This window comes from Pezoporus flaviventris, unplaced genomic scaffold (genome assembly GCF_033815535.1).
Source record: "Pezoporus flaviventris isolate CSIRO_AGI_PZ_B2104156 unplaced genomic scaffold, CSIRO_AGI_Pfla_v1 ptg000029l, whole genome shotgun sequence".
Classification (NCBI taxonomy): domain Eukaryota; kingdom Metazoa; phylum Chordata; class Aves; order Psittaciformes; family Psittacidae; genus Pezoporus; species Pezoporus flaviventris.
This window is the reverse complement of record NW_026892577.1, coordinates 5358839-5384076: the sequence shown is the minus strand read 5'-3', so window position 1 is coordinate 5384076 and position 25238 is coordinate 5358839. Positions and strand designations below refer to the sequence as shown.

At 41.3% G+C, this 25238-nt stretch overlaps 1 protein-coding gene across 3 annotated transcripts in view; it reads right to left on the bottom strand.

The window, feature by feature from the left end:
* Window positions 1-8571: 8571 nt before the first annotated feature.
* CCDC186 (coiled-coil domain containing 186) overlaps window positions 8572-25238 on the bottom strand; it is a 34924-nt gene continuing 18257 nt past the window's right edge. Inside the window, exons 3-16 of one of the 3 annotated variants that reach the window (XM_061458673.1) lie at window positions 24286-24412; window positions 21786-21914; window positions 20628-20840; window positions 18973-19092; window positions 18322-18426; window positions 17912-18010; window positions 17099-17185; window positions 16217-16359; window positions 14432-14687; window positions 13569-13758; window positions 12412-12492; window positions 10953-11163; window positions 9750-9969; window positions 8572-9048 (exon numbers count right to left, since the gene is read on the bottom strand). In XM_061458673.1, coding sequence (XP_061314657.1) covers window positions 8965-9048; window positions 9750-9969; window positions 10953-11163; window positions 12412-12492; window positions 13569-13758; window positions 14432-14687; window positions 16217-16359; window positions 17099-17185; window positions 17912-18010; window positions 18322-18426; window positions 18973-19092; window positions 20628-20840; window positions 21786-21914; window positions 24286-24412 — 2065 coding nt within the window. In that variant the 3' untranslated portion in view covers window positions 8572-8964. Of the gene's footprint in view, window positions 9049-9749; window positions 9970-10941; window positions 11164-12411; window positions 12493-13568; window positions 13759-14431; window positions 14688-16216; window positions 16360-17098; window positions 17186-17911; window positions 18011-18321; window positions 18427-18972; window positions 19093-20627; window positions 20841-21785; window positions 21915-24285; window positions 24413-25238 lie in introns of those variants that run through there. The other 2 variants (XM_061458675.1, XM_061458676.1) reach the window with 2 other exon arrangements.

Below are 25238 nucleotides of genomic sequence, written 5' to 3'. Positions count from 1 at the left end.
TTGACAGAGCTCACCCGCCGCCGCGCCTCAGCATTTGCCTAGACATTGTCTGTAGTGAGACACGCTGCAGTGGGTTTGGCGTTACAAGGTGACCACTACCAGCAAGGTCTGGGTTATGCCACCAACCCAGGCAAGCTAAGGTCAGTTTGCAATAGTTGACTGGTCTCGCACCGTCAACAAGCAGCCTTGGAAGACTGCAGGGGAAATCTGAGAGAGGGAAATGGTTTGACGTAATTCAGGTAACAAAATGTAATCTGTGTGCCTCGTGCTGCAGGCTTGATGCCAAATCTTCCGCATCCCTGCTCCAGGGGTTTCACCTGCCTGAGGAGTCCAAGCCAGGTCCTGGGGTAGAGGTCCCACATGTTGAAGTGGCAGTCACTCCCTGCCAGCAGACTGTCTCAATGCACTTGGTGTCAGGATTGCATAGCCCCATGAGGGCTTCAAAGGACAGCATCCATGGCACGGGTACCTCGATTGACGGCTGCTGGCTTCATTCTGTGGTTTATGAAGCGGAGGCTTTCCTCCGCCAGTCCTTGCTGATGGAAAAGGCCTGCTTGGCTCCAGCTGGATCTTCCTAGAGCCCAGTGATGTCTGATTCAAGCCAAGCAAAACAAGGGTCTGTGGACTCTGGGGCAGGGTTTACTCAGAGCTCTGCAGGGCTTTCACTGCCAGCCACCCTGCCTCACTCAAGGAGCTTTGTCTCTGCAGCATGGAGGATGTGGGAGCTGTGCAACCACCTTCATCAGGCTGTAGGTTACAGTGTGGCATTGCCAGGGGAAACACACAGTCCTTGCTTTGTCAAAAGGCTGAGCAGTCACATGCAGTGCATAAGGAGCTGCTTGAAGAGCCAAAGAGCCACACAGCTTGGGATCGGGTGGACAGCAGGGGTGATAACATCACCCCTGGGACAGTCGTGTCTCCACCTCCACTGCAGTGGAGGCCTGTTCCTTATGCCAGCCATCCCTACTGAGCCCTAGGGACAGAGCCTGGTTGCCAGCAGCCTGTGTCACTTCGATGTTAACCCATGGCAAGATGACAGCAGCTCGTTCTGATTTCTCACTTCACCTTATGGCTGAAGATCCTTTCTCCAGAAGGGTTATGCCCCTAAACAGTCTGCAGAGTCCATCTAAGCAATATTTCCCTGATAATCTGAGTTCTAAGGTGAGGCCACACCAGCTAAATAGTACAAGCCATGTACAGCATGAACAGGTCACAGCTCTGAGCCCAGGTTCAGTGTTTTACAACCTCTTTGACTTGCCAAACTCTACAGAATGTGCAGAGCCATGGAACAGGTTTAGGCTGACTGGCGCTGGGCTTGTTTTTTCAACCCATAACTTGGCCATATGCTGCTTTTACTCAATGTTGATACAAGGAATTCTCACCTTCTTCTCTCCCCCGTGCCAGGCACTGACGGTAGTTAAAATTACTCCAGATCTAGCATTGTCAGAGTTACTTTTCATAGAACCCCAGACTGGTTTGGGTTGGAAGGGACCTTAAAGCTCATCCAGTTCCAACCCCCTGTCATGGGCAGGGACACCTTCCACTAGAGCAGCTTGCTCCAAGCCCCTGTGTCCAACCTGGCCTTGAACACTGCCAGGGATGGGGCAGCCACAGCTTCTCTGGGCACCCTGTGCCAGCACCTCAGCACCCTCACAGGGAAGAGCTTCTGCCTAAGAGCTCATCTCAGTCTCCCCTCTGGCAGGTTAAAGCCATTCCCCTTGTCCTGTCCTTACAGGCCCTTGTCCAAAGCCCCTCTCCAGGTTTCCTGCAGCCCCTTTAGGCACTGGAGCTGCTCTAAGGTCTCCCCTTAAGGAGCCTTCTCTTCTCCAGGCTGAACCAGCCCAGCTCTCTCAGCCTGGCTCCGGAGCAGAGCTGCTCCTTCTTTAATGAGCTCTCACCGTGCAGCCTCACAACCCCTCTGGCTGCAGCCACAACTTGAAAAGACATTGCCCTGCGTTTGCACCTTGTTTCAGCCACCTCCATCCTCAGAGGCAGCACTGGCTCCTGAAGAGCTGAGGTTGGTTGGCCCACGGCAGCATTTAAAGACTCATAAGCCACCCTGGAGGTACCTGCTAGGCTGTGCCCACCTACCTCGTGTCAAACATTAGCATTTTGGTTAGAGCTTACAGACTTCTCCATGCTCCTCTGCTGCTTCTCCTTATTCCACACACGTGGAATTATTCTTAAATAGGAACTTCTTAAGAAGCCCATAGGTGTGCAGATTAGGATGGATTCGTCCTTTTAGTGAGCAAGGTGCTTCACTTTGAGCAAATAGAGCAGCCCCTCTGACACCAGTGTGCAGCTGCACATGGTGAAGAGCCCTGCCAAACCTGAAGGCTGAAAGATTTCCTGACTATAGGGCATCCACCAGAGCAGAACGGCCACAAACACATTGAACAGCCCATTTATACACATTAGACGAGAACAATTTGTTCAGCAGTATGCTGCTACTGCAACGGTTACATCTATGCATGCAGAAATCTTGCAGAATCTGGCACAGACCCGCTGTGGTTTAATGCAAAATAGCCTGAAAACAACCGCAGCAACAAAACCCAACCATAGCTCTCTTTAAAACTCCCACTGAAATAGAGCCGGGGTGGGGGGAAATAGCAGCACTGATTTCCTCTTTTCAGTCAGCTGGACAATGAACTGCTAGCAGTGGGTTATGTATTTATTGCCCAATAGCTCCAGTATCAGACTGGCTTACTTCAGGAGTAAGTACTCAACACTAACGTGGCATGAGAACCCTTCCTCTGCACACAGAGCTGTGCTGTGTCAGCCTGAAACACAGCCCTCACTAAGAACAGGGTGAGAAGTTGTACTTGCAAACACCACCAAAGCCAAAACAACTACTTGAGGAAGTTCAGCTTCAGGCTGTTGTTTCCAAACAGCAGTGGTAAGTACTTGGGGAGCACAAATCAACCTTGGGTTTTGGTCACATCTGTCACAAAGAGCTGTATCTGCTCAGTGGAAAAGTCTGAAAGGAAAAGAGTGAGCTGTAAACCAATTCATAGAGGTAAAAGTAACCAAAACCTTACTGGGAACCCTCACCTAGGAAGGTAGTGGTAATTTGCCATTAAATTCCAACAGAAAAGAGGATACCTCCTTCTCTCATTTAAGGTACTCTGGGAGATAACAGAATCAACTCTGTAAATTATCCCCTTCATCTCCTCCCTTTGTCCTTTTTTCTATCTCCCTGTAATCAGGTTGCAAGGGCAATCTCAGATTGATGTAAGCATAGGCACAGTGAACAGCCAGCAACCTGACAGCATCATTTCTCGTTGTTTGGTTTTTTGTTAAAGCGATACTATCACGGCCAAAACCCAAAGTACATTAGATTTCTTCAAGGAAATAAATAAACCAGAGCAGCAAATAGCATCCCAGATGTGGAGCCAAGGGAATCAGCCCTTGCTACTGGGACTGCCAAATTCACAGTACACAAGGGCAAGGAGGACTCAAGGGACTGGCAGTAGCTCACAGCAGTTCTGAATTGCTGCACACCTATCACCTCTCCTTAGGGTGGAAAAGTCTCACACAGGTTCCCAAGAGGTTTAGATTAGACATTAGGAAGAAATTCTTCCCTGTGAGGGTGCTGAGGCACTGGCACAGGGTGCCCAGAGAAGCTGTGGCTGCCCCATCCCTGGCAGTGTTCAAGGCCAGGTTGGACACAGGGGCTTGGAGCAAGCTGCTCTAGTGGGAGGTGTCCCTGCCTGTGGCAGGGGGTTGGAACTTTAAGGTCCCTTCTGACCCAAACTAGTCTGTGATGCTATGGAAGACGGGCAGCCCCGTCCTCCTGGGCTCTGCTGTTAGACCTGAGGCGCAGTACCAGAGGTATGCGGCAGAGATGCACTGCCACCTCTTGTTCACATAGCGCAACAGAGGAGCACTGGCTGCCAGGCTGTGTGTGGGTAGTAGCAACGCCTCCAACCGCAGACCATACCGTGTAGCTCTGTGTAGTTAGACCCACTCCTGGTTAAGAACAGTTCACTGGCAGTTCAGCTGCTTTCAAGGTATCAGGGGAGACCTTATAACCTTGTGAGGTGGGCTGATGCCAACCTGATGAAGTTTAACCATGCCAAGTGCAAGGTCCTACACCTGGGTCGGAGCAATCCCAGGCACAGCTACAGGTTGGGCAGAGAAGAGATTCAGAGCAGCCCTGTGGAGAAGGACTTGGGGGTGCTGGTGGATAAGAAGATGCACATGAGCCGGCTTCAGTGTGCGCTTGCAGCCGAGAAAGCCAACCGTATCCTGGGCTGCATCAAAAGGAGCGTGACCAGCAGGTCAAAGGAGGTGATCCTGCCCCTCTACTCTGCTCTTGTGAGACCTCACCTGGAGTATTGTGTGCAGTTCTGGTGTCCTCAACATAAAAAGGACATGGAACTGTTGGAACAAGTCCAGAGGAGGGCCACGAGGATGATCAGGGGACTGGAGCACCTCCCGTATGAAGACAGGCTGAGGAAGTTGGGGCTGTTCAGCCTGGAGAAGAGAAGGCTGCATGGAGACCTCACAGCAGCCTTCCAGTATCTGAAGGGGGCCTATAGGGATGCTGGAGAGGGACTCTTGATTAGAGACTGTAGTGATAGGACAAGGGGTAACGGGTTAAAACTTAAACAGGGGAAGTTTAGATTGGATATAAGGAGGAAATTCTTTCCTGTTTAGGGTGGTGAGGCATTGGAATGGGTTGCCCAGGGAGGTTGTGAATGCTCCATCCCTGGCGGTGTTCAAGACCAGGTTGGACGAGGCCTTGGGTGATATGGTTTAGTGTGAGGTGTCCCTGCCCATGGCAGGGGGGTTGGAACTGGATGATCTTAAGGTCCTTTCCAACTCTAGCTATTCTATGATTCTGTGATTCTGTAACAGTCTTCCAATACCTAAAAGGGGTGGACAAGAAATCTGGACAGGGAGTTTTTACAAGGGTATGTAAGGACAGGACAAGGGGGGATAGCTTTAAACTGACAAAGAGGAGATTTAGGTTAGGGATTAGGACAAAATTCTTTATTATGAGTGGTGAGACACTGGCACAGCTTACCCAGAGAAGCCCTGTGAGGGAGAAGGGGAGGCTTCCACTCACTGAAGATGACTACCCACCATGGAGCACCTCTCCACCACCACAGGCCTTCACTGAGAGCTATCAGCACAACCTAGAGTCAGGCAGCAGTAAACAATGGTACAAACCGCAGCCCCAAACAGACTTCCATACATTTGTATGTTTATTATTTCAAAGTACAATATATACATAAAGTGATATCTTCAAAAACTTTATACAGAAATGGGTATCTACAAAATTAAATCAATAGACATTCTGTGTATATTCAAACAACATACATACATATATTGGAAGATTCGACGTAGCTTCAGTTAAAACACAAAAGGGGGAAGGAAGCCCCCTTCCATCTTGGAAAAGATCTCGCCACCACCCAGCTCCCTCTGTCTGCCCTCTGCCCGGTTTCAGGTCCTTGTGGAGACACGGCAACTCCAATTTCTAGTGCCACCTACTGCTGCTATTTACCATCACAGCCGTTTTCCACAGACAGCAGGACAAATCTTGTTCCCTGAGCCCCTTCCTAAATAGGGGTCTCTGCAGCATGCGGGCTCCCAGATTTACACTCAGAAGCCAGAGTTCCGATTTCCTTTTATTTCTTTTTAGTTATGAACCAAAATACTGTGATGAAAAGTATCTCAAGAGTAGCTTCGGTTTTATCAGCTGGATATTGCAGGTGTTGGCAGCAACCAGTGAGGATGATGACAATGTATCCGAGGAACAAACTGACCTCTGCTGTTTTGTGGAATACTATTGCACAAGTCTATGTGGCCATGAGCCACTGATTTCTATAGCATAAAATTATATTCTTCAGAGGGTTTGGCTTTAGACACTGACATGATGGATTTTAGAGAGCGGGGTAAGAGCATAGGCAGCTTTTCTGTAGGGCCTCTAACAACATCTGGATGCGTGATGTTGGAATTCCAAGAGCACCCTGAGTATTTAAGAAACAGATGCTTAAGCCTGTAGGATACAACTAGCTACAAGCTTGGGATTTTCAAAAGCAGCCTGTGGCAGTTCCATGTCTAACAGGCACTGAATTTCAGTGACAGCTATGCAACTGACTGCTCCAGACTGCCTTCAAAAATCAGTTTATCACTTATCTCTCTACAGCAGGACAGTTTTCAATCTCAGGTTCACCATATAAAGTTTCCAACACAAGGGTAAGCGAAACGTGATTGCTACCCAAGCCCTATGCTCACAAGCTACTGCACACCAGCTACTGCTCACCTATTTGAACCACCCCATAAAAACCCACCTTTCAGGGGAAGCGTTCTTGTTACGTGCACCAACACCATTACACCCCTGACAATCTACCCCATGGAATCAACAGGCAGCTGGCTTGCCAGCAACATGTCTGGGGCTAATACAACACTGCCTCTCAGAAACGAGCAACACTGTGAAGCAAAGTTGCTGGCTGACCCAGTGATGTATTCACTGCATTCTGGGTTTGATGGATAGTCATTTGCCAATGTGCAAGCTAGAGTGAAATTTCCATCTGTAAGGGGTATGCTTAAAAGAATACCTGTAGAAGGTGGCTTTGGTCCATGAAAACAATGTGGTATTTTGGTTGCTTTGTACACCTCCATAACCAAGAAAAAGCATGAGAAGCTACTAATGCTACAGAGAGAGAAAGCAGCATTTCCAGCAGGGCAGGAGGACAGATAACTCGGTTGCTCAAATAACTTAAAAAGGAAAAACAACCATGTCAAAAAGAAATAAGAACTTCCACAATGTCATTGCACTTGTTCCATCTGCACCACACCTCTCCTTCATTTACATTGTACACCTGGAGAACATACATTAAATGATGACAGTATTAATATGGTATCTAAAATACTGGAGTCATTCAGCTGAAAGCTTGAAAATATCCAGAGACCTGGTACATTACATGAAAATAAACATATAAGAGCTAAGCTATGTTTTGACATGCAAACTGTTCTAGATACTTCCTTTCAGCAGGTCGAGTTCAGTCACTAACTGCCTGTTCACTTCCTGGAAGCTGGTGACAAATCTGTTTCAGCAGAGCCAGGTATTTTCCTCTTCCCCTCACTTAAAACAACAGTAAAGCAGAGGTAGTCCCATGACTGCACTGGTCCAAATTCCCTAACACTTCAGATAATGCTCTCAGGAATTAGAAAAATAGATGTATAAAACCCACCCAGATTAAAGACTCAGTTTCTACAATGCTCAGTCAGGATTTAAATAATTTGTTTCCAACCCCCCTTTACAAAGAAATACTTAACCCTTTGACACTGAAGGGACTTGCTATCCAAGACTCTTAAAGCTCTTCTGGACCACAACCCAGGTGTTGATCCCACAAGGACTTTCAGAGATGCCCATCTTTAAAGTAAAAAGGAAGTGGCACTGTCTTGAATCAAACTACTCAAACCAAATGAGACCGTTCTTGGTCAATCTGGTTCACTACAAAGCTCAAGTGACTCAGTGGCACCTGAAAATGAGTACACACCCCTAAGTCACTGAGATGCTTTGAGAAATTATCCTCCTGTGTGCTGGATTTAGGCCCCCTGTTTTGTGTATGATGCAAATGGCTCCTGCAGTAAGATGGATGCCCAGTGCCCCAGCCCTGTATCCTTCCGAATTAAAATACTATAGCTATGCTTTAGCTAAATTTACATTTATTTTCCATGATAATGGGAAGTTCTTGGTATTTAATAAAAATCCCAAAGTATCTGTTTACACTGTGATCTGGTCAATTCATTTTGGTCAAAAGGCAATGAATAAAGAAACTATACATTTACTGCTGGAATAAACATATCCTGTAAATAACTTATCCCAGAATTCAAATGTGAACATGATGTTGTGACTAACCAGAATCTTGTCACCTTGATATTCTTCTCTCCATCACCCTCTCAGCCACTGAAGGACTAAATAACAGTTCTCAGTTTGTGCCATTTTGACCAACTAATTCTTCACAACAGTAAAATTAAGCAGTCACCCAGATTTCACAGTCCAACCGATAGGTTAAAATCCCATTTAGATGTACTTCCCATTTCTTACCATTACTTTCACTGGCTGGTCTAACCAGAAAATTTAGTTAGCTTCCATTTGTCTCTATAAACAAATGCAATCATGATGTCTGCCTGTACACACATACAAGTGGGCAGTTAAAGCTCCTACTTTTTAAATACTGTTAGTTACGCAGAAAGCCAGAGAACTTCATTAACCAGCTATCTACTATCAGACTTCTTTAGATCAATGTGTCTAATTTACAGGATTTGTCAAAGTAACATTTGTTTCAATTACACACACTCAAAGGATTCAGAAAGTTGCTTAATCCCATAGTTTCACTTCTCTTGACTAAAGAAATTGACCAGCTGAATGTTAATCTAAAGCGGAAAATATGCAATATCATGGCCACCATTTAAAAACAAAGGTTTGTGACAAAGCATTTTTCCATGCGAATGTCAGAAATGCTTCATCAACCTAAATATCAGAAATATGCAAGAAAGGAAATGATGTCTGAAAGCCCTTAAAGCTCAGTAACACTGGATATGTTCCACAGCAACTAAGACATAATTGGTTTTATTTTTTCAAGCTCCGTCATTAAGAGACTGATTCATTATACAGTGCAAGAATTAAAATCTTACTGCAACTCACTCAAAACACAGTATGCACTGCAAAGCATCTGTATGGCATTGCCAACAAAAGGGTTAGATAAATGTAGTGTGTAGTGAAAGTCAGCAACACCTCAGGCTGGTACTGGGGAAACAGAACCATGCTGATGCCAAACCCTGTAGATCTCTCACACGAGTTAGCCTGGAGGGTTAAAGGTTGTATATGCAAAATAGCAGATGCTTGTGCTGGCAGGCCATCAAGTTCCAGGGAAAATGTAAAAAAGAGTGGTGTGTCGCACCTGCCTTTTCTGCATCTTCATGTTGGTTATTCCACAGAAGTTTTAGTTATGTCTGCTTTATTCTCTGTTCCAGTTCATGCTTGTGTTTAATAAGCCGTTCTATTTCTGTTCCTAGAGTTTGAAGGTTTTCCTTTGGGGGTGGAAAAAAAAAAAAAGGATAGGATAAGTTATACAGGGAAAGTGAGTCAGCACAAAATGCACCAAGAAGTTAAAATTACTGTTTATATGTCAGCAGGCTGTTACTTTCAAGTATCCAGAACAAGCACAAATGATTAGACAAACTGGAGAAAACCAAGCTCATTTCAATAAAGGATGCAAAGCTCTCAGCAGGTCTTTTTTTGCAGTTACTAATATTCTACAAGCTGTCTAGAAAGTATAGTATTTAAGGGAAATGATGATTATAGGAAGAGATTTCCAACTCCTGCAGAACACTGCAGTCCAGCTGGCAGCCTGCACAACATTTCCCAGCCTGCCATTCTTTCCCTTGCAGCAGACACACTGCCACAGTAGCTGAACAGGGCACAGGGCCAGGCACGTAGACTGTGCCCCTGGCTCCATTTCACTAAGGGAAAGTATGGAAAGACCCCTTCCTGCACAGGCAGCCTACAATTTGTTTCAAGAAGCAACTCATTAGTGCAGCAAACTACAAGGGTCCCAAACCAGACATTCAGCATGAATTATGTTAACTTAATCTTAACCCAATGCTACCAGCAGCACCAATTCACAGTGATATGGCTCTGAAAAACCACCTCTTTTTAACAGCATGTATCTCTTTGAAGGCAGTATCTCAGAACTCCAAGAATGTGTGGGATAACTGGCATAGCTACTCACTTTCAATGTAATATTTTTCAGTAACGTATCTTCTAACACAGCCTGTAGCTTCCTGTTTATCTCTAAGGAGAGTTCCAAGGTGAGACCACTATCTGCAGGATGCGATGTATACAGAGATGCCATAATCCCGCCGCGTCTACTCAAGTGTACTTTGTTGAAGTCAGAGGCCTCTGATGACAGTGTTCCAGCTTCTTCCCGCAAAATGTAGCTCTGAATAATTCTGGGGGGGGGAGGGAAAAAATTTGAAAGGAAAATCCCAGCATTACAAGGCAATGAAAATCAGACACTGAAGCAGCTTCAGACTCCTGGTAGAATAAGACAGTAAAAATCAACTCCTGCGATTTCTAGGCCAGGGAAAACCTGGGACACCAAAATAGCTATAGGAGGTGCTGGTAAGCTGACTCACTACAATACACAAAGTTTACATATTTAGAAGTATTCTGAGGAAGTAATATTGCTACTGGAGCAAAAAATGCCTTTACTTTGCTGAAAGACTCTGGACAGGGAATCTTAAGCCTTCTACAGATGAGACAAGTTTCTGCTCAAGAACCTTCATGAGCTGTGATCATGTTTATTAAATGGCACCAGATGGGCATAAATGCATAGGCTTCTTAAGCAAGGGCTATACTTAACAGGTAACTGGACTTTCCAGAGGAAGGTGTATGCCATAGTTTCTTCCCCTCCTAAATGAAGTTCCAGAAGATGAGATTCTGTAAGAAGAGACTTCCATGTAAGTGGCATCTTGTTTCATGTTAAATCCTGACCACTTTAGACTCAGATGCACTGTTTGACAGGCATGCCAGACTACCATCTGGAATTACGCAGATTCTCCTTCCGAAACAGACACAATCAGCACCCTTTTAAACACATGAAAAGAACAGACTCTCCTGTTAGCCAGTGGCAGCAGTCCACTTCAAATCAGGCACCTGGTGACCACTTTGCTACCGAAAAAACCCACTTGCACCAGTCTATTCCTCCTGAAAATACTTAGTAATAGACAAATAGGTAATTACTGTAACTGCTGGGAAAAGATAATCAAAAATACCTCAAGACTAATCTTACCTTTAAGATCTATTAACACTGCAATATTTTTATTGCTTTAAATATTTCCATTCCATTACTTGTCTTAGATAAAATCCAGAATACTTGTCTAATGCACCAGCTCAACACTGAAAAACTGTATTAAGAGGACTCAGAACATACTTTGTTTTTTTCCTGATTTCCTCCACCAGCTGTTTAATGTGATCCTCCATAAACTCCATCTTCTCATTCTTTCGAGCATGTGCCTTCTGCAGCCTTAGTATTCTTTCAACCAAGACAGCCTTGTCCACCTCTGGGAAACTATCCACAGCTACTGAAGATCCAGTATTCTCAGGCGACCGATCCTCATTGCTGCTGCGCGCATTCAGGGACCCTGCCAATACATTCGTATTTGTAAAAGCTCTTTTTGCTTTCATACCAGGCAAAATATCTCTATCAGTGCAGTGTATGAATTCATTACATTTCGGAAGCTTAAAATGCTTCCTTCAGAATGTCAGTTTCCCTTATATGTTAGTGAGGTTTTATATAAACAGTCCTTAACATTTAAGTGCTACATGCAGTCAGCAATACAGTCCCCTAACACTGGCATAGCTCCTTTAGCGTAAGTGTGCTTGCTTCAGTAATACTTATTCCTGCACAAATATCCTCATGTTCATTAATATTGCTTTGTACAAACCTGAGCTGATTTTAAGCATACATGTTTAGACTGGATATTAGAAAAAACTTTTTCACAGAGGGGGTGATAAGGCATTAGAACAAGCTGCCCAGGGAAGTGGTGGAATCACTGTGTCTGGAAGTATTCAAAAAACCATGTAGATGAGGCCCTCAGTGACAGGGTTTAGTGGTGGATCTGGCAGTGCTGGGGTAATGGCTGGACTTGATGACCTTAAAGATCTTGTCCAATCTAGTTGATTCTATGATTCTATGTTTTGGTCTGCTAAAATTGCAGCACTATGAAAACCATGCAGACTGAAAAAAGCCCTTTATATAAACACTATGCAAAACTGATCACTTAGAGCTTGAAGTATCTTATTTTCTTTGTCTTCTTCTAAGTACTTCCCTCTCTCATACAGTTGAGATTACAGGACACTTGGACAACTAACCCAACTTAAAACCCAAAGATATTGGGGAAGAAAACAGATGTTGTTTGCTACCCTAAAGATAACCACTTCTAACTGGATAGAAAGTAATGAACTTGACACAGATACACTGATGCCTCCAAACATGTCAATTGATTTCTCATTTACACAGTTGCAACTGTAAATAGTGCAATTAAACAAGGTTGGAAGCCATTGCTCATCTTTGCTTTGCCTCTGGCAGTATGCATGAGGGTCCTCTATAAACTGGAGCCCTCTGAACATAAAAGCAACAAAGTAAAAAAGGTAGGCATTGAAAAAGAACAAGAACACAAACATTATAAACACTAAACTTCAATCTCATAACACGAGTAAGAGCCGACAACTGCATTCAGCCAAGTGCCTGTTGTTGCTTAAAGGCTATTTTGTCAGCTTTACTGGGAGGCTGCACAAGCACAGAAAGAGCAAGGCTTAGGGCAGCATGCCATGGCAACCATATTAAAATGAAAGGATTGCTTTGGCAGCCCTGCTATGTGCGATATTACCTGATGAACTGGAACGGCTCCCCATGCTGCTGACTTCTTTGTCATAATTACCATTTTCCATCTGATCCAATTTCCTCCGTGCTAAAAGTATAACAAAATGATGGTTAACAACAGCAGAATAAAACCCAAGTATCAATGTCACCCACTATACAAAACCTCGAGTTGTCTCTGATCCGCACTGATTTAACAGGGCTTGACAACTAAAAGGTAAAGGTAGCAACTCAGAAAACCCACCAAGCAGCTCCTCTCCCTGCCTCAACCATGAAGCACCTGGATGCAACACCCACAATGACCCCTACACCCTGCAGCAGTTGTTAGTTGAAGCTGTCATCCATAGGATTAACTGGGAACCGTAAGATTTAAATTTGATTTTACTTTTGAATAGGACCGCCATGTAAATAACTGATGAATGGCAGAATGGCAACTCTGTTCTAAGATCTCTCAACTATACGACTACTGGGAACTGAGTGTAGCACTTGTGCCAGAAGAACCACTCAGTTCATCAGGGATGAAGAGGGAAAGTGCAGAACTGTTCATTTATGTACAGGAAGAGATATGGAACTCTTTTGAGGAACTATTTCAGAGAAGAGATCCTCTTGGCATTGTGCAAGGCTTTGATATTCAAATCTATTTGCATTCAGAGCATATGTATTATTGGGTATTTAATGACTTCTATTTGTTGACAGAATTAGTCATCAGTCTCTCCATATCTATCTTTAAAAACCTGTTAAATATACTAAAAAAAAATTGAACTGTCACCAGCAATTCCTGATACAGTCACAGGAAGTAAGAAACTTCTAGTAACTTCTGAATGTACTCCTACACAGACCAGGATCCAAATATACCCACAGTGACATTTCTGTAGTCATGTATGTGATAACAAAGACCAAGCTCTACTGAAAACAAATATTTCATTTTATATCTACACCAATTTCAGACGTCGCATTTAAGACTGAAAATTGGCACTAAGGATTGTTTCCTGAACTGCAGTTTCTGCTCTACAAGATTTAACTTGTTCACTCACTCTCACTGTCTTTAGAAACAGGGAGAGCTTGATGTGCCACACTCAAACTACACAGACAGGACCCTCATCTCTACCAGACACTGTAGTGGGCTACAGAGGGAACTGATTCATTATAACCAAGAATAATTCCAACCTAGCTGAAGTTGTTTTGCAAGATCTTTCAGGTTTGCTGCATGCTTGCGCTTCTGGGTAGCCAGTTCATCTTTCAGTTCATCCACGTGGGTCTTCAGTGCTGCTAGTTCTTTCTGCTCTGAAGCCAGTTGAGCCTGTAGTGTCTCAACCTCCAGCTTTCGCTGATCCTGCTCCTTCTGTAACCTGGTGGCCTGAAATTGCAGTTTTATTTTTCAGTCATATACAAAAAAAAGCTCCAGCTTAACCATACAAAGCTCTAATTCTGCACTTTTCACCTCAGAATCATTCACATTTTACATTTATTATTTAGGCTAAAGATTACCACTGCAAAAGGATATGCAGCACAGTGCAATGCTGCAGGAAGACTCCTGAGCTATTTTGTACTGCATGATACAGTACATTATGCAAATGTTTTTGAGGTAGTTAAGGAGTCTTCCTTCTACAGATCTGCATAGCTGTAGAGAGCTGTACAGTGCAGTCACATTACACTCCATGACACACTGAGTTTACTAAAAATTACATTTATCTCATAGTACAAATTGGACCTAAGAAACAGTTCACAGTGATAAGTTCCTGAAATTACATTTTGATTGTTTCAATGACAGCTGCACAAGATAACAACTCTGTATTCCAAGACAGACAGAAAGAGAACCACAGTAACACCCCCTCATTCCAGTGCAGCACGCCTCAGGATTTCTTTTCCCTTAGGAAACAAGGTGTTCACATCCCACTGCTATTATTCTACCCAACTGGCAAACTCGGTGAGTAATTGTGGTCAGGTAAGTAAAGACACAAGGTGTCAGTCTCTTTTATCGGTATCAGACATCTTATTAGTGCAAAAAACAAGCTGCATGCTGTACTCACCAGATCATCCTTAGTCTGTTGAACACATTCCAGTTGATTCTGCAGCTCTCTTTCACTGTAAGAAAGCTTATCCACCTGGCTCTGTAAGGAATTGTTTTCAGACTGAAGCTGGGCATTCTTACTGGTTAATTTTTCAGTGAATATCAATAGCTCAGATTCTCTTTTCCGACTACCTTCAATGTCCTTCTGAAGATCAGCAATCAGAGAATTGAAACCATCTATTTCCTCCTTTAAAGCACTGATTTCTTGTTCATCTCTGTCAAAACAATTGTATCTCATTAGGGACAGCCTGAGCTTAAGGATACAAAACTTTGCTGAAATAAAAGCATTTAGGTCAAGACCAAATAAGACACAGAAATAATTAATGATGCTGGGCCATCTGTTTGTCACGGGATCGTTCTAAATGCCAAGGGACTTTGCAGATTTCATTTCATGACGTGACGGATATCTGTATCCCACAGAATAATGTGTAGTCATTTGCCTCCTCAAGGAAGACAGTTTCTCTGTATTTCACTTCATAAGCTTCAGTATAGAGTATAAGCAAAACCTTCAAAACAACATTCTGTAGGTAAAAGGAAGGTCTGCAAACCCAAAGGTAGCCATTCCATAAGAGGACTTGTCTTTAAGAGATGGGGAAATACTCCAGCTTTGTGCTTCTCTAGGACAGCGGTACAGTGACTTCTCAAGCATCCTTTTCCAAACAGTGCAGCTCTATTCAAAGGACTGTCTCACTCCACTATCCCTCTACAAAACAGCTCTTGTTTCTACTGAAGCACTCCCATTAGGAGACACTTTATCACTTGAAATCCATTTGAGAAAGAACTGTAACTGACAATACAACCTACCTTTCAGTGAGTGAAATTAATTCCAAAATTAAACAGCTGTTAAAGTTACAGACTAAAAACTTCCTCCTCTCATTTGCTCTTACAATATTATTTCATACTTGTTCAGTCATAGGATTTCCCACATCATTCTAAAACCTTATCTTCCAACAGCAGCAGAAAAACCTCTCACTTCTCTCACACGGACTGTATATATTCAAATTTAAATCTCATCTCAACATGTTTCTTCAAGTAGAGGTGAGGCTCAGGCAATCTCAATCATTAATAATTCTGAAAATGAACTATAATTTAGCAAAACTAAGTAACTGAATTCTGCTAGAACTCTACTGCTGTATGTTATATGCTTCCAGCTACAAGAACGAGGAGTTTGTGTGGTCGATGACAGAAGTCAGCTAGCATTGGACTACCAAAGGATGACATCAGATGTACTGCACCCTGCCTTCAGGATTTTTTAGGCTAATTCCACATTTCGGAAGACTTAAAACTGAACAACTATGGCATTGATTTATTTCAGCCATTTATGTTGCAAAATAGCAAATACATAAAATTGTTTTTGTGAAATACTTTCATTCATCCACCACAATTTTGAAGCAATTTATCTTTCCAGTTTAGCTGCTTTTTCCCAGTCTTTTAGTAAACCAAGCACTGGGTAAACATCTGGAAGACTTAACTTCCTATAGAGTGTGCCAGAAAGCAAGCACTTAATGTAATAAAGACAGACATTAAATTAGATTTATTAGTCTTAATCCTCTTGTCTAATAAAGAGGCTGTCAAGGTTATCTCCAGTACTAACAATATTGATTTAGATTAGAAAAAACACTTACATTAGGACATGGATTATTCAAATCAAAGATCAAATCAAAGCATCAATAATTTCAGTAAGCAAAAACTTTCCATATCCCAGATAATCTTTTAAGCCATTTCCCAAAGTGCACAGCTGTACCTCTGATGCTGATCCTGCAGCCGATCCACAGTTTTCACTCTGTCCAGCAAATTCTGAATTTCACTTTTCTGTCTATTAATGATTTCTTTATACTTGGATAACTCATCTTCTGTTCTTAAGCGCTCATCCTCCAGACACTTTACCTAAATAGAAGAAAAACATAACAATAAATCAGAAGCTATTTATTCTCCCAAACTTCAGAACTGAATCATTCTGATCAAATGTCTAAATTGTTATACAAAGCTCTTGTGTCATTTTTGGTGGCTCCAAGCCAAGCTTAGAACATTTTAGAAGTATTTTTGATTAAAACAGACACAAAAGAGAAAAAGGAAAAAATAACCAAATTAAACAAGTGTGAGTAACATTAATTTTGTCCAGACCCTCAAACTTATCAGTCTAATGGACAGCGACACAAAGACATCATTTTTCCCCAGTTACCAGACCAACCCCATATTATGTCTTCATCCTTTTTTCTAAGATCCTTTTGAGCCAAATCCCTGCTCTGGAAGGAGGGACTTGCACATTAATCTATTAACTGTTCAGAAGTTATGGATAGCACATACTCCTTACCAGAGATCGCATGTACTCTGCAGAACTGGCTTCACAGGTGGGAAGAGTTTACAAGTATTTTTTTCCTTTTCCAAAGTTACTAAATTTACTGGATGTCTACAAAACTGTTCCTCCCCACTTTTCAGTCAAACAAGGTATGTACCATGAAACAACACTTTGTACTATGGATCAATTGAAACATCCTGAGAAAGGCTACCCAGAGTCAACAGTTACATACTACTACTAGTCTCAAGTCAGCCCATCTAGTCACACCACTTATTCCAAAAGAAGTATACCTTCAGCCCCACTGTAACCCAACACAGCACATATTACCTTTGTTCTCAACGTTCGAAGCTCATCCATGCCTTCTTTAAATGTTCTCTTCAAGTCTTCCAGTTCTTTTATTTTAGCATGATGCACCTTTTTAAAGAGTGAGAAGCTCCTTGTGAAATCTAAATGGACAGTGGCATCTCAAAAATATCCAGGCCAATGCAGGCCAGAACAGCTGAAAGGACTTGAGGCAGAACAGGTACCCTAAAGGTTTGTTTTACTTATTCAAAAAGCAAAGCCTAAAAGCTGCTTTATTCTCAAAAGAAATGAGAACAAAAGTGAGATTACAGACTCTGGTTTTAGGTGTACAAATCTATGCCACAACAGCCGCCGAGGAAAGTTCTAGGCACTTGGTTAACTCTGAAGACAGCGTATGCACATCTGAGCTGTGAGCAGGTACTAAATCATTAGAGAATTCAGCTTCTGGGCTAGCAAATTTCTACACAGAACAAAGGCTGTCTCTCCTTGCCACACAGCTTGGTCAAATACCAGTCAGAGAAAGGTCTGCCTGTCGTTTGAATTTGTACTCCAAATTAAAGCAACACTCACGTTTATAAATCAAAATGCAGTTATTTCATCCTCACCATATCATACGTTTCCCATAACTTCATTTTTAATACACAAATCCAAGGTAATTGAAAAAATCCTCCAAAAAGCAGATCTGGAGGCAAACACTTAGGATGTAAGTATAGTAGTATAGGATGAAATATAAGGCCAAAAATTGTAAGCAGCTTAAAATAAGATTTTCAACATTAAAAATTCATGGCATTCTTAACTACTAAGTTGCCAACTTGCCTCCCCACACCACATACTTACCTCCAGATGATCAGACTTCTCCTGAATTTGTTTCTCTAGTTCTCCTCTAGTTACTCGGAGTTTTGCATCCAATTCATTTGACTTAATTTCTTCTGACTCCTAAAAGAACATAAGCAGATTTTGAGAGTTTCACATTCCCCTTTATGGTTTTCTGAGCATATACACAGCTTTTCACATCACATATAAGAATGTGAACGTGCCAAGCAAGACCTCCACATTGCACGTCAATCAAGAGAACCATTCCCCCTTCTATTTAACAACTTTCCAAGTAAAGGAACCAGTGACTAGTCATCTCAGCTTTTCAGCTTACACGAGATAATTCTTCCCGATACAGCTTAAGACAGAAACGGAGGAATAAAGAAGACTCAAACGCTAAACACTAATTTCACCTCCTAAGAACACATGCCTACCTGATAAGTTTTTATCATTTCTTGACAGTTTTTCCTGATCTGGTCTGCTTCTTCTTTTGCTTCAGTTAATTTTGTCATTGCATCTTTGAGACGTTCTTTGGTTTCCTATAAAAACAGGAGAAAATAATGGGTTAAACCTATTTATCTACCTTTATCTGGGAAAAGCATTTTTCCTAATACAAGCTTCCTATTTCAGTCAGGAAAGAATTAACAAAATAACAATAAAAAACCCCATCTGGCATTATTTTTCATCTTGCCTCCATTCAACTATTACTTCATGCAATTTTGTTTGTTCCAACACTGAAAGCACAACAAAAGCATCTCCTGGTTACGTGCCATGAACATTTTCGGATGACAGATTTAACATCACGTAAAAACTGACGGTTAATTAACAAAACACAAAAACACCCCCAAATTAAAAGTTCATCACCAGATTAAACAGAATTCCCCCACACATCCTCCTCTCACCTCTTTTCAACATTTCCATCTCAGTATCAGTATCTTTAAAAGCACTGTTCTGGCTTTAGCTGCAGGCATTCATATTAAACAAAACCCACTTTAAAAACAGATTTTAGTAATATACACACAGTATAGTAACTACATTCCTCTGACTACATTTTCACGTCATGGTATCAGCACCACTTCACTAACCTTGTGTGAATCCATTTCTGTTTTCAATTTGTTCTGAGCCCATTTGACTTTGATAACGTGAGAATTAATTTCTTCTTTCAATTTTTCTATTTCTCTGTTGAGTCGAGTGGCTTCACCATCCTGTGAAAATGTCATGGATTTTATTTTAGCCATTAAATCATCCAGTGCTTCTACAACAAGTCTCCTGCTCAAGTGTCAAATGCAGGGTTTTATTTTCCTTAAATGTGTGGATTTTACAAAAGCATGCACATTCTTGAGAGCAGTCAATAATGCTTTAGTCCATAATACACTGGAAAAAAGCCCATTAGTGTTCTGGTTTGAATAGCAAGGTAAGACTATATATTCATTGTATACATCAATGTTACATATTTGTTTTAAAAGTCAAAGTATGGCATAGTGCTCCAATCTAAAATAAGTATCTCCTGTGTAAGCTGCATGGCCCTGTTTTTGTTCTTTTTTGGTAAAAGGATGAGAAATCACAGGTGTGAAGTGGTAAAATCATATATTATACAAAGCTACAGAAAAATAATAGTGTCACTAATGGAATGGTAATACTAACTACAGAGGTGCAAACCAGTGTGAGCACCTGGCGTGAGCAAAACATACCTGGTATAGTAGAATAGATCCCTGCCCGTGGCAGGGGTTGGAACTAGATGAGCTTTAAGGTCCTTTCCAACACAAACCATTCTATGTTTCAATGATATGCAAGTCAAATCACTAACCTGTGCCAAGAAGGATGTAAACACATGCATACTCCTAGTGTAACCTTCTCCACTAACATCCGTAAACCAGTGCATTAAATCAAACTTCCATTCTGTGTTTCTGAAGCCATAGGCTCATCTTACAAAAGAAGTTTAAAGCAGCACCATATGAGGGCAGCACAAGTCCTATAAGGCTTTAGTGTAATCCTCAGGAGACAGAGAGTATATTACGTTTTGTTTAGAAAACCTGAACTCACACTCCTGCTTCCTGTTCATGTGAGACAGGATTCTGTAGTGAATGGTGGTTAATGGAAACATTAACTTTTAGAATTATGATGTATTTTTCTGACCCTTCTGTGCATAGTACAATTGCCCAGAAGAGGGCCAAAACAAAGTTTGAGCCTTACTACCCATTTTTTGGTCTTTCATATGAAATAGAATTATGAAGCAGAACAAAAGAAGACCTGGAAAATTTAAGAGGCTGGTGGAAATCTCTTACCAGCTTCTAAAAAAAAGAATGGCAGATTATTTGAATTGAGCCTGAAAAATCCTATTATTTTATTACTAATTTCTAGTACCACAGAAAATACAGAGCAAAACCACACAAAAACCAGCAAGAGACTGCAAGAATTTAATGTCATTACAATCTTAAAATAAATCCAACCAAGCTAGAAATTCCCTCAAAATCCAGGCATTTGCAACAAGCAGTTTTTTCAGTTAAAGAAAAAAGCCCTCATGCTTCACAAACTAATATTCAAGGAAATATGAAAAGGAACTTCAAAAAGGCAATGAGAACTCAGTAACTTCCTCTCCTTCCCTTGAAGAAAAGGGTTTTTTCACAGTAGTACAGCCAAACTGAAAGAAAAGAGGTTTCTTCCACCAACAGCAAACAAGTGATAAGCTTGTTCTGATAGTGCTTTTAATCATTCACTCAAGTCACACAGCTTAGAGTACCTTCGTTTCATAGAGCTGGTGCAACCTTCCTTTTTCCTGAGAAAGCTGTTTGATTTTATTAGTATGCTTTTCTATCTCTTTGTTTGCATCTCTCACTCTTCTCTCAAGTGTCTCCTTTTCCTTTCGGAGATCAAGCGACTCCTTCTCCCCTCGGACGTACTTCATCACCATTGTTTCTTTCTCATGGCGTGCTTCTTCACACTTCTTGTTTGCCTTAAAAATATGAAGACAGAAGGAATCAATCCTGTATTTCATAATTAGCCTTCATAGGACATTACTGGATATTTTCAGTATCACAGTATAGTATCAGAGTAGGAGTCAAAAGGTCCAGCTTTGCAAAGACTAACGTTATATCCCACTTAAGTACTGCAATTACTCATACTTCTAACAGTAAATCTGTATCTAAGCAGCTGCAGCTTCACAGCCAAACATCTCAAATGCGATATCAATATATTAGTAACTTGGACTATAATTTGTTGTTTCAGAAGGAAACAAGTGTATTTGGTAAGATTCAGTAACAAAATAATTTTGCAAATACCAGTGCTACTCCTCTGCCTTCCCTCACCCACATGCCAACTGCACAATCAATATACAGTGTCTTATTTCTGCAGATTCCCCTCACCCCACACCTAACAAATTCTGCTTCAAATTACATAAAAATAACAAAAAAAAAAAAAAAAAAATCGAATATAGCTTTAGAATTCACACAACAGAGAAAACACTTGGCATAATATGATACTAAGAAGTGAAAAAAATAATCTGTTTTCAGTAATACAAAATAAAAGCTTTGTGCTGGAGCCAAGAAAAATATTAATTTCATGATATCCTGACTGAAAAAGCCACTGCCAGCCTTTTTTAACTTCCTTCTGAAGCAGGATCAGCTTATAGGCAAAAAAAATGAGATTGCCTCAAGAGCCCAATTCCACACAGATAAATATACACATTAAAAACAGTTATCAGGCACCCTAAAATGTTAACAGCTATTTAGAAATTCACTGATGACACTTACCAAAAAAGCATACATAACTTCATGCTGGTAGCTCCCATTTTGGAACATCCTGCCTTACCCAGTTATCTAACAACTGAGGCTACATTTTTCCTACCAGAACTAAGGTTGTTCATAAGATGATTTCAACAATTAAAGGTTTTCCATATTACCTGTTCCATTCGAAAGGCCATCTCTTTATGCAACTGCTGAATAGCATTTTTGGCTGCTGCATCTTGAGTTACAAGTTTGTCTTTACTAGCTTTCAATTCTTTATTAAGCTCTTCCATTCTCGCTTCCAGCTAAAACAGATTATTATATAATTATAGGGAAAATAAGACTTTAATTGTGTTTCATACAGGCAAGAAAATTTTGCACAACATTAGAAGCTTCAACAGATATTTACATGTATTTTACACTTGTCAAGCTGCAACTATCCCTATTGACACCTAGCTTTGCATTACAGCATGAGCGTGAAAGATGTCAATTCTCATCTTCAGCAAGACTGAAGATGCATCAAGTCAAGTAAAACATGAGGCATAGTAATTTACTACACAAAAAGTTAAATTGACAGGAAAATGCTGAGATGCCAGAGTAGAGCTGGCTGCTCTCTGAAGCTGCCTCACCTTCCACACCCTTTTGTTGCTATCCCTGTGCCATATCCTCCACCATGCCAGCAAAGCAGTCATGCATTCAAACTGAACTGGGAATTAAATCTTTGAAAAATAACCCAGCAAATAGAGAGGTGCTTAGTCATTGTGCTGGCACATTTTTAACCACCTAGTGAAGCAAGTCAGTGATCCAGCTGAAGAATAATTACCAGTGTTCAATTGGAACACATCCAGTGCATGTTCACTGCACAGCTAGGCAAGTCCAGTACAAGCGGCAGCAGCCCAAGAGCAAGTTGTGAGCATAAGCTGTAATACGGTCCAAAGGCTGTTCAAATTGTGCCTTAATGACTATCTGCTTGCTCCAGGGGAAGCCAAGTCACCACAGTTAAGTTGGCTTGGTTTTGGGGTTGGCGTGAGGTGTAAGAAGCACAGGGTCCATATCTTACATTTTTGGGCTACTCTGAACTGCTGGAAGAATAAAAGGGAAGCAAAACCTCAAATGTTTCTGTTACCACACAATAAATTGATCACACCCTCTTCAGCTCTGCAAATGAATCACTGCCCATACCAAAAGGTTTACGTGTACAAGCACGTCTTTATGGTTTGCTTATGGCTGTGAGCGCAGCCAAGCTTTCATTGACTTGAAAGCCAGCAGAACACACTAATCTACAAATTGTAAAATAAAACACATCACAAATGAAGAAACTTCAAGTGTTTTACTGTGATGTCTCTTACAACTTCAGGTGCTACCCAACTACAGTATAAAGGTATTATCCATACTGGTATTTTCTGATATTACTTGGAAGCATGTAATATCACAAATCCTACCATCCTACTTATCCAACCAGAAAGCAAAGCAAACTCCCTTACAATTTGTTCCCCCCCCCCCCCCCCCCCCCAAATGGGATAAAGCAATTGTTGCATGATACAGCACTGTATGATTTCATGAAGCTATCATGGAAACACAAACAAGAGAGAATGAGTAAGCTTCTCATACTGATTTATATTCAGGCATATGCAATTCCAGTTTGCAGCTTAAAAACAAGACTTTTCAATTCCATTTTCAATCACATCATGGATTTTTAAGATTCTTTGACATTAACAAAAGACAGACTAAGCTTTTACATACATGAACATTCCTCTGCAGCACTACTAGCCCAATACACTGCTTTGGGAACAGATTTCTGCGCAATGCAGACACTAACGGAGAAACCTGACAACTAGGGTAGTATCAGCAGTACTTTGACAAATTAGTATTCTAAATGTTCTCTCCTGGCAGATTCCCAAGCTGTAATCAGTGTATGAAGCTGGGCAACAAACTGTAGGAACATTAGCATATAACTTTATATCAAACAAGCAATGACATCTGAGATGATACCTTCCTTCCCATACTAATAACAGCCTACACCAATGCACGCTCTATGTTCCTCTTTGACCTGTCATGGTTCTAACAATTCACTAGGGAAATGCTTGTGTACAGTAACTGAAAATACCAAAATAACATGCAAAGACCACAGTTAATATGCTCTACTCTTTATACACTTTCCACATATTGTTAACTGCTGTAACTACACCTCCAGCCACTTCTATTAGCAGATATAGGAGTTAACAGAAGATAAAGATGACAAATTAAGACCTCCTTTAAGCCTACATACAAGAAATAAATCATCCCATCAGGATGAAAGATTGAATGCATCATTCTCTGTAAAATGACACAGCCTTCAACATACACTTTCTCCAGCAGAAAGCCAAGGTACACAAGACTCACCTTTGAGGGCAACCCATGAAATGGGAACTCTCTTGACTTGAAGAGAGACTTGCAGAAACAGAACATTTAAGTGAAGTGAATGTAGAAAGTCAATTTATCCAAAGACACTATCTGCTTTTAGACAAAGAATATTTCTTGGAATGGAAGAGCAGATTTACCCCCTTAAGTTTAGCATAATAAGCACAGGCATTCTCTCCTTCTCTATGCTACCAAGGATGTCTTGTCACTATTGCCACTGTTTAACACTGTATACAAGTCTGACACTAAACAGCGCTTCTGGTTTATTATCTGTACCTGTTTAATAATGTTGAGGTGCTGCTTTTCTGTTTCTGTTCGTTTTTTCAATTCATCTTTTAAGTTCTCCTTTTCTGAGCAGATTTCTAAAATAAGTTCTTGATGTTTTTTATTTTCTTTAATCAACCTGTAAAGAAAAACAAATAAAACATCATTACTGCGGGGGGGGGGGGGGGGGGGGGGGGTTGGTTGGGTTTAGTTTTGAGATTTTGCTCTTTGATCTGCAAATTCTATTGGGAGTCACAGCCAGAAATACTAGTGAAATCCAGGACAGCCTTACAAAACCAAATCAGAACTACATTGTGCTTGTGACAATTCCAAACCAGCATCTTCTTTGTGAGGAAACTGCTTGTTTCCAGCATTTTGAGATTACATGGCACATGATAACATAAGACATCTGGTACCTCTATGCAGCTACAGAACTGCAAATGTTAATAATTTTCAGGTAGTCATAAGACAGTAGCTTCCAGCTCTGACAGTCAGATGTCTGGAAACACAGATACTGTAGTCATTTAATACAGCCCTTGAAGTTCACAACCTGGTAAGAGACACAACCCTGCTTTTTCCAGTACTAGTAAGTATGTAACTACTACAATAGCATTCATGCTCATGCTCCTTATAAAGTTCAGGTTTATTGAGCAGTAGTTTGTTCCTTTGCAGCTGAACTGTTTAGAGCCTGAGCTGAAGCTGACATATTTAGTCTGACCTAGCACTACAATAAAAGACAGCTACACCCAAAACTCAGACGTTATAATGTCAGACTGCTGAATAAAGAGAGTCTCAAATATATTTAGATGTTTGAAGATACAGCTAGATGATGGATATTTTAGGCCACTAACTGCATGAATTTGTGGGAAGCATGCATTTACCTAACCAAGATATTTAAACATCCCTTTACACATACACTGCCACCTCTAGCTTACCTCCTTTGAAAAAATTCACTGAAGAAATGA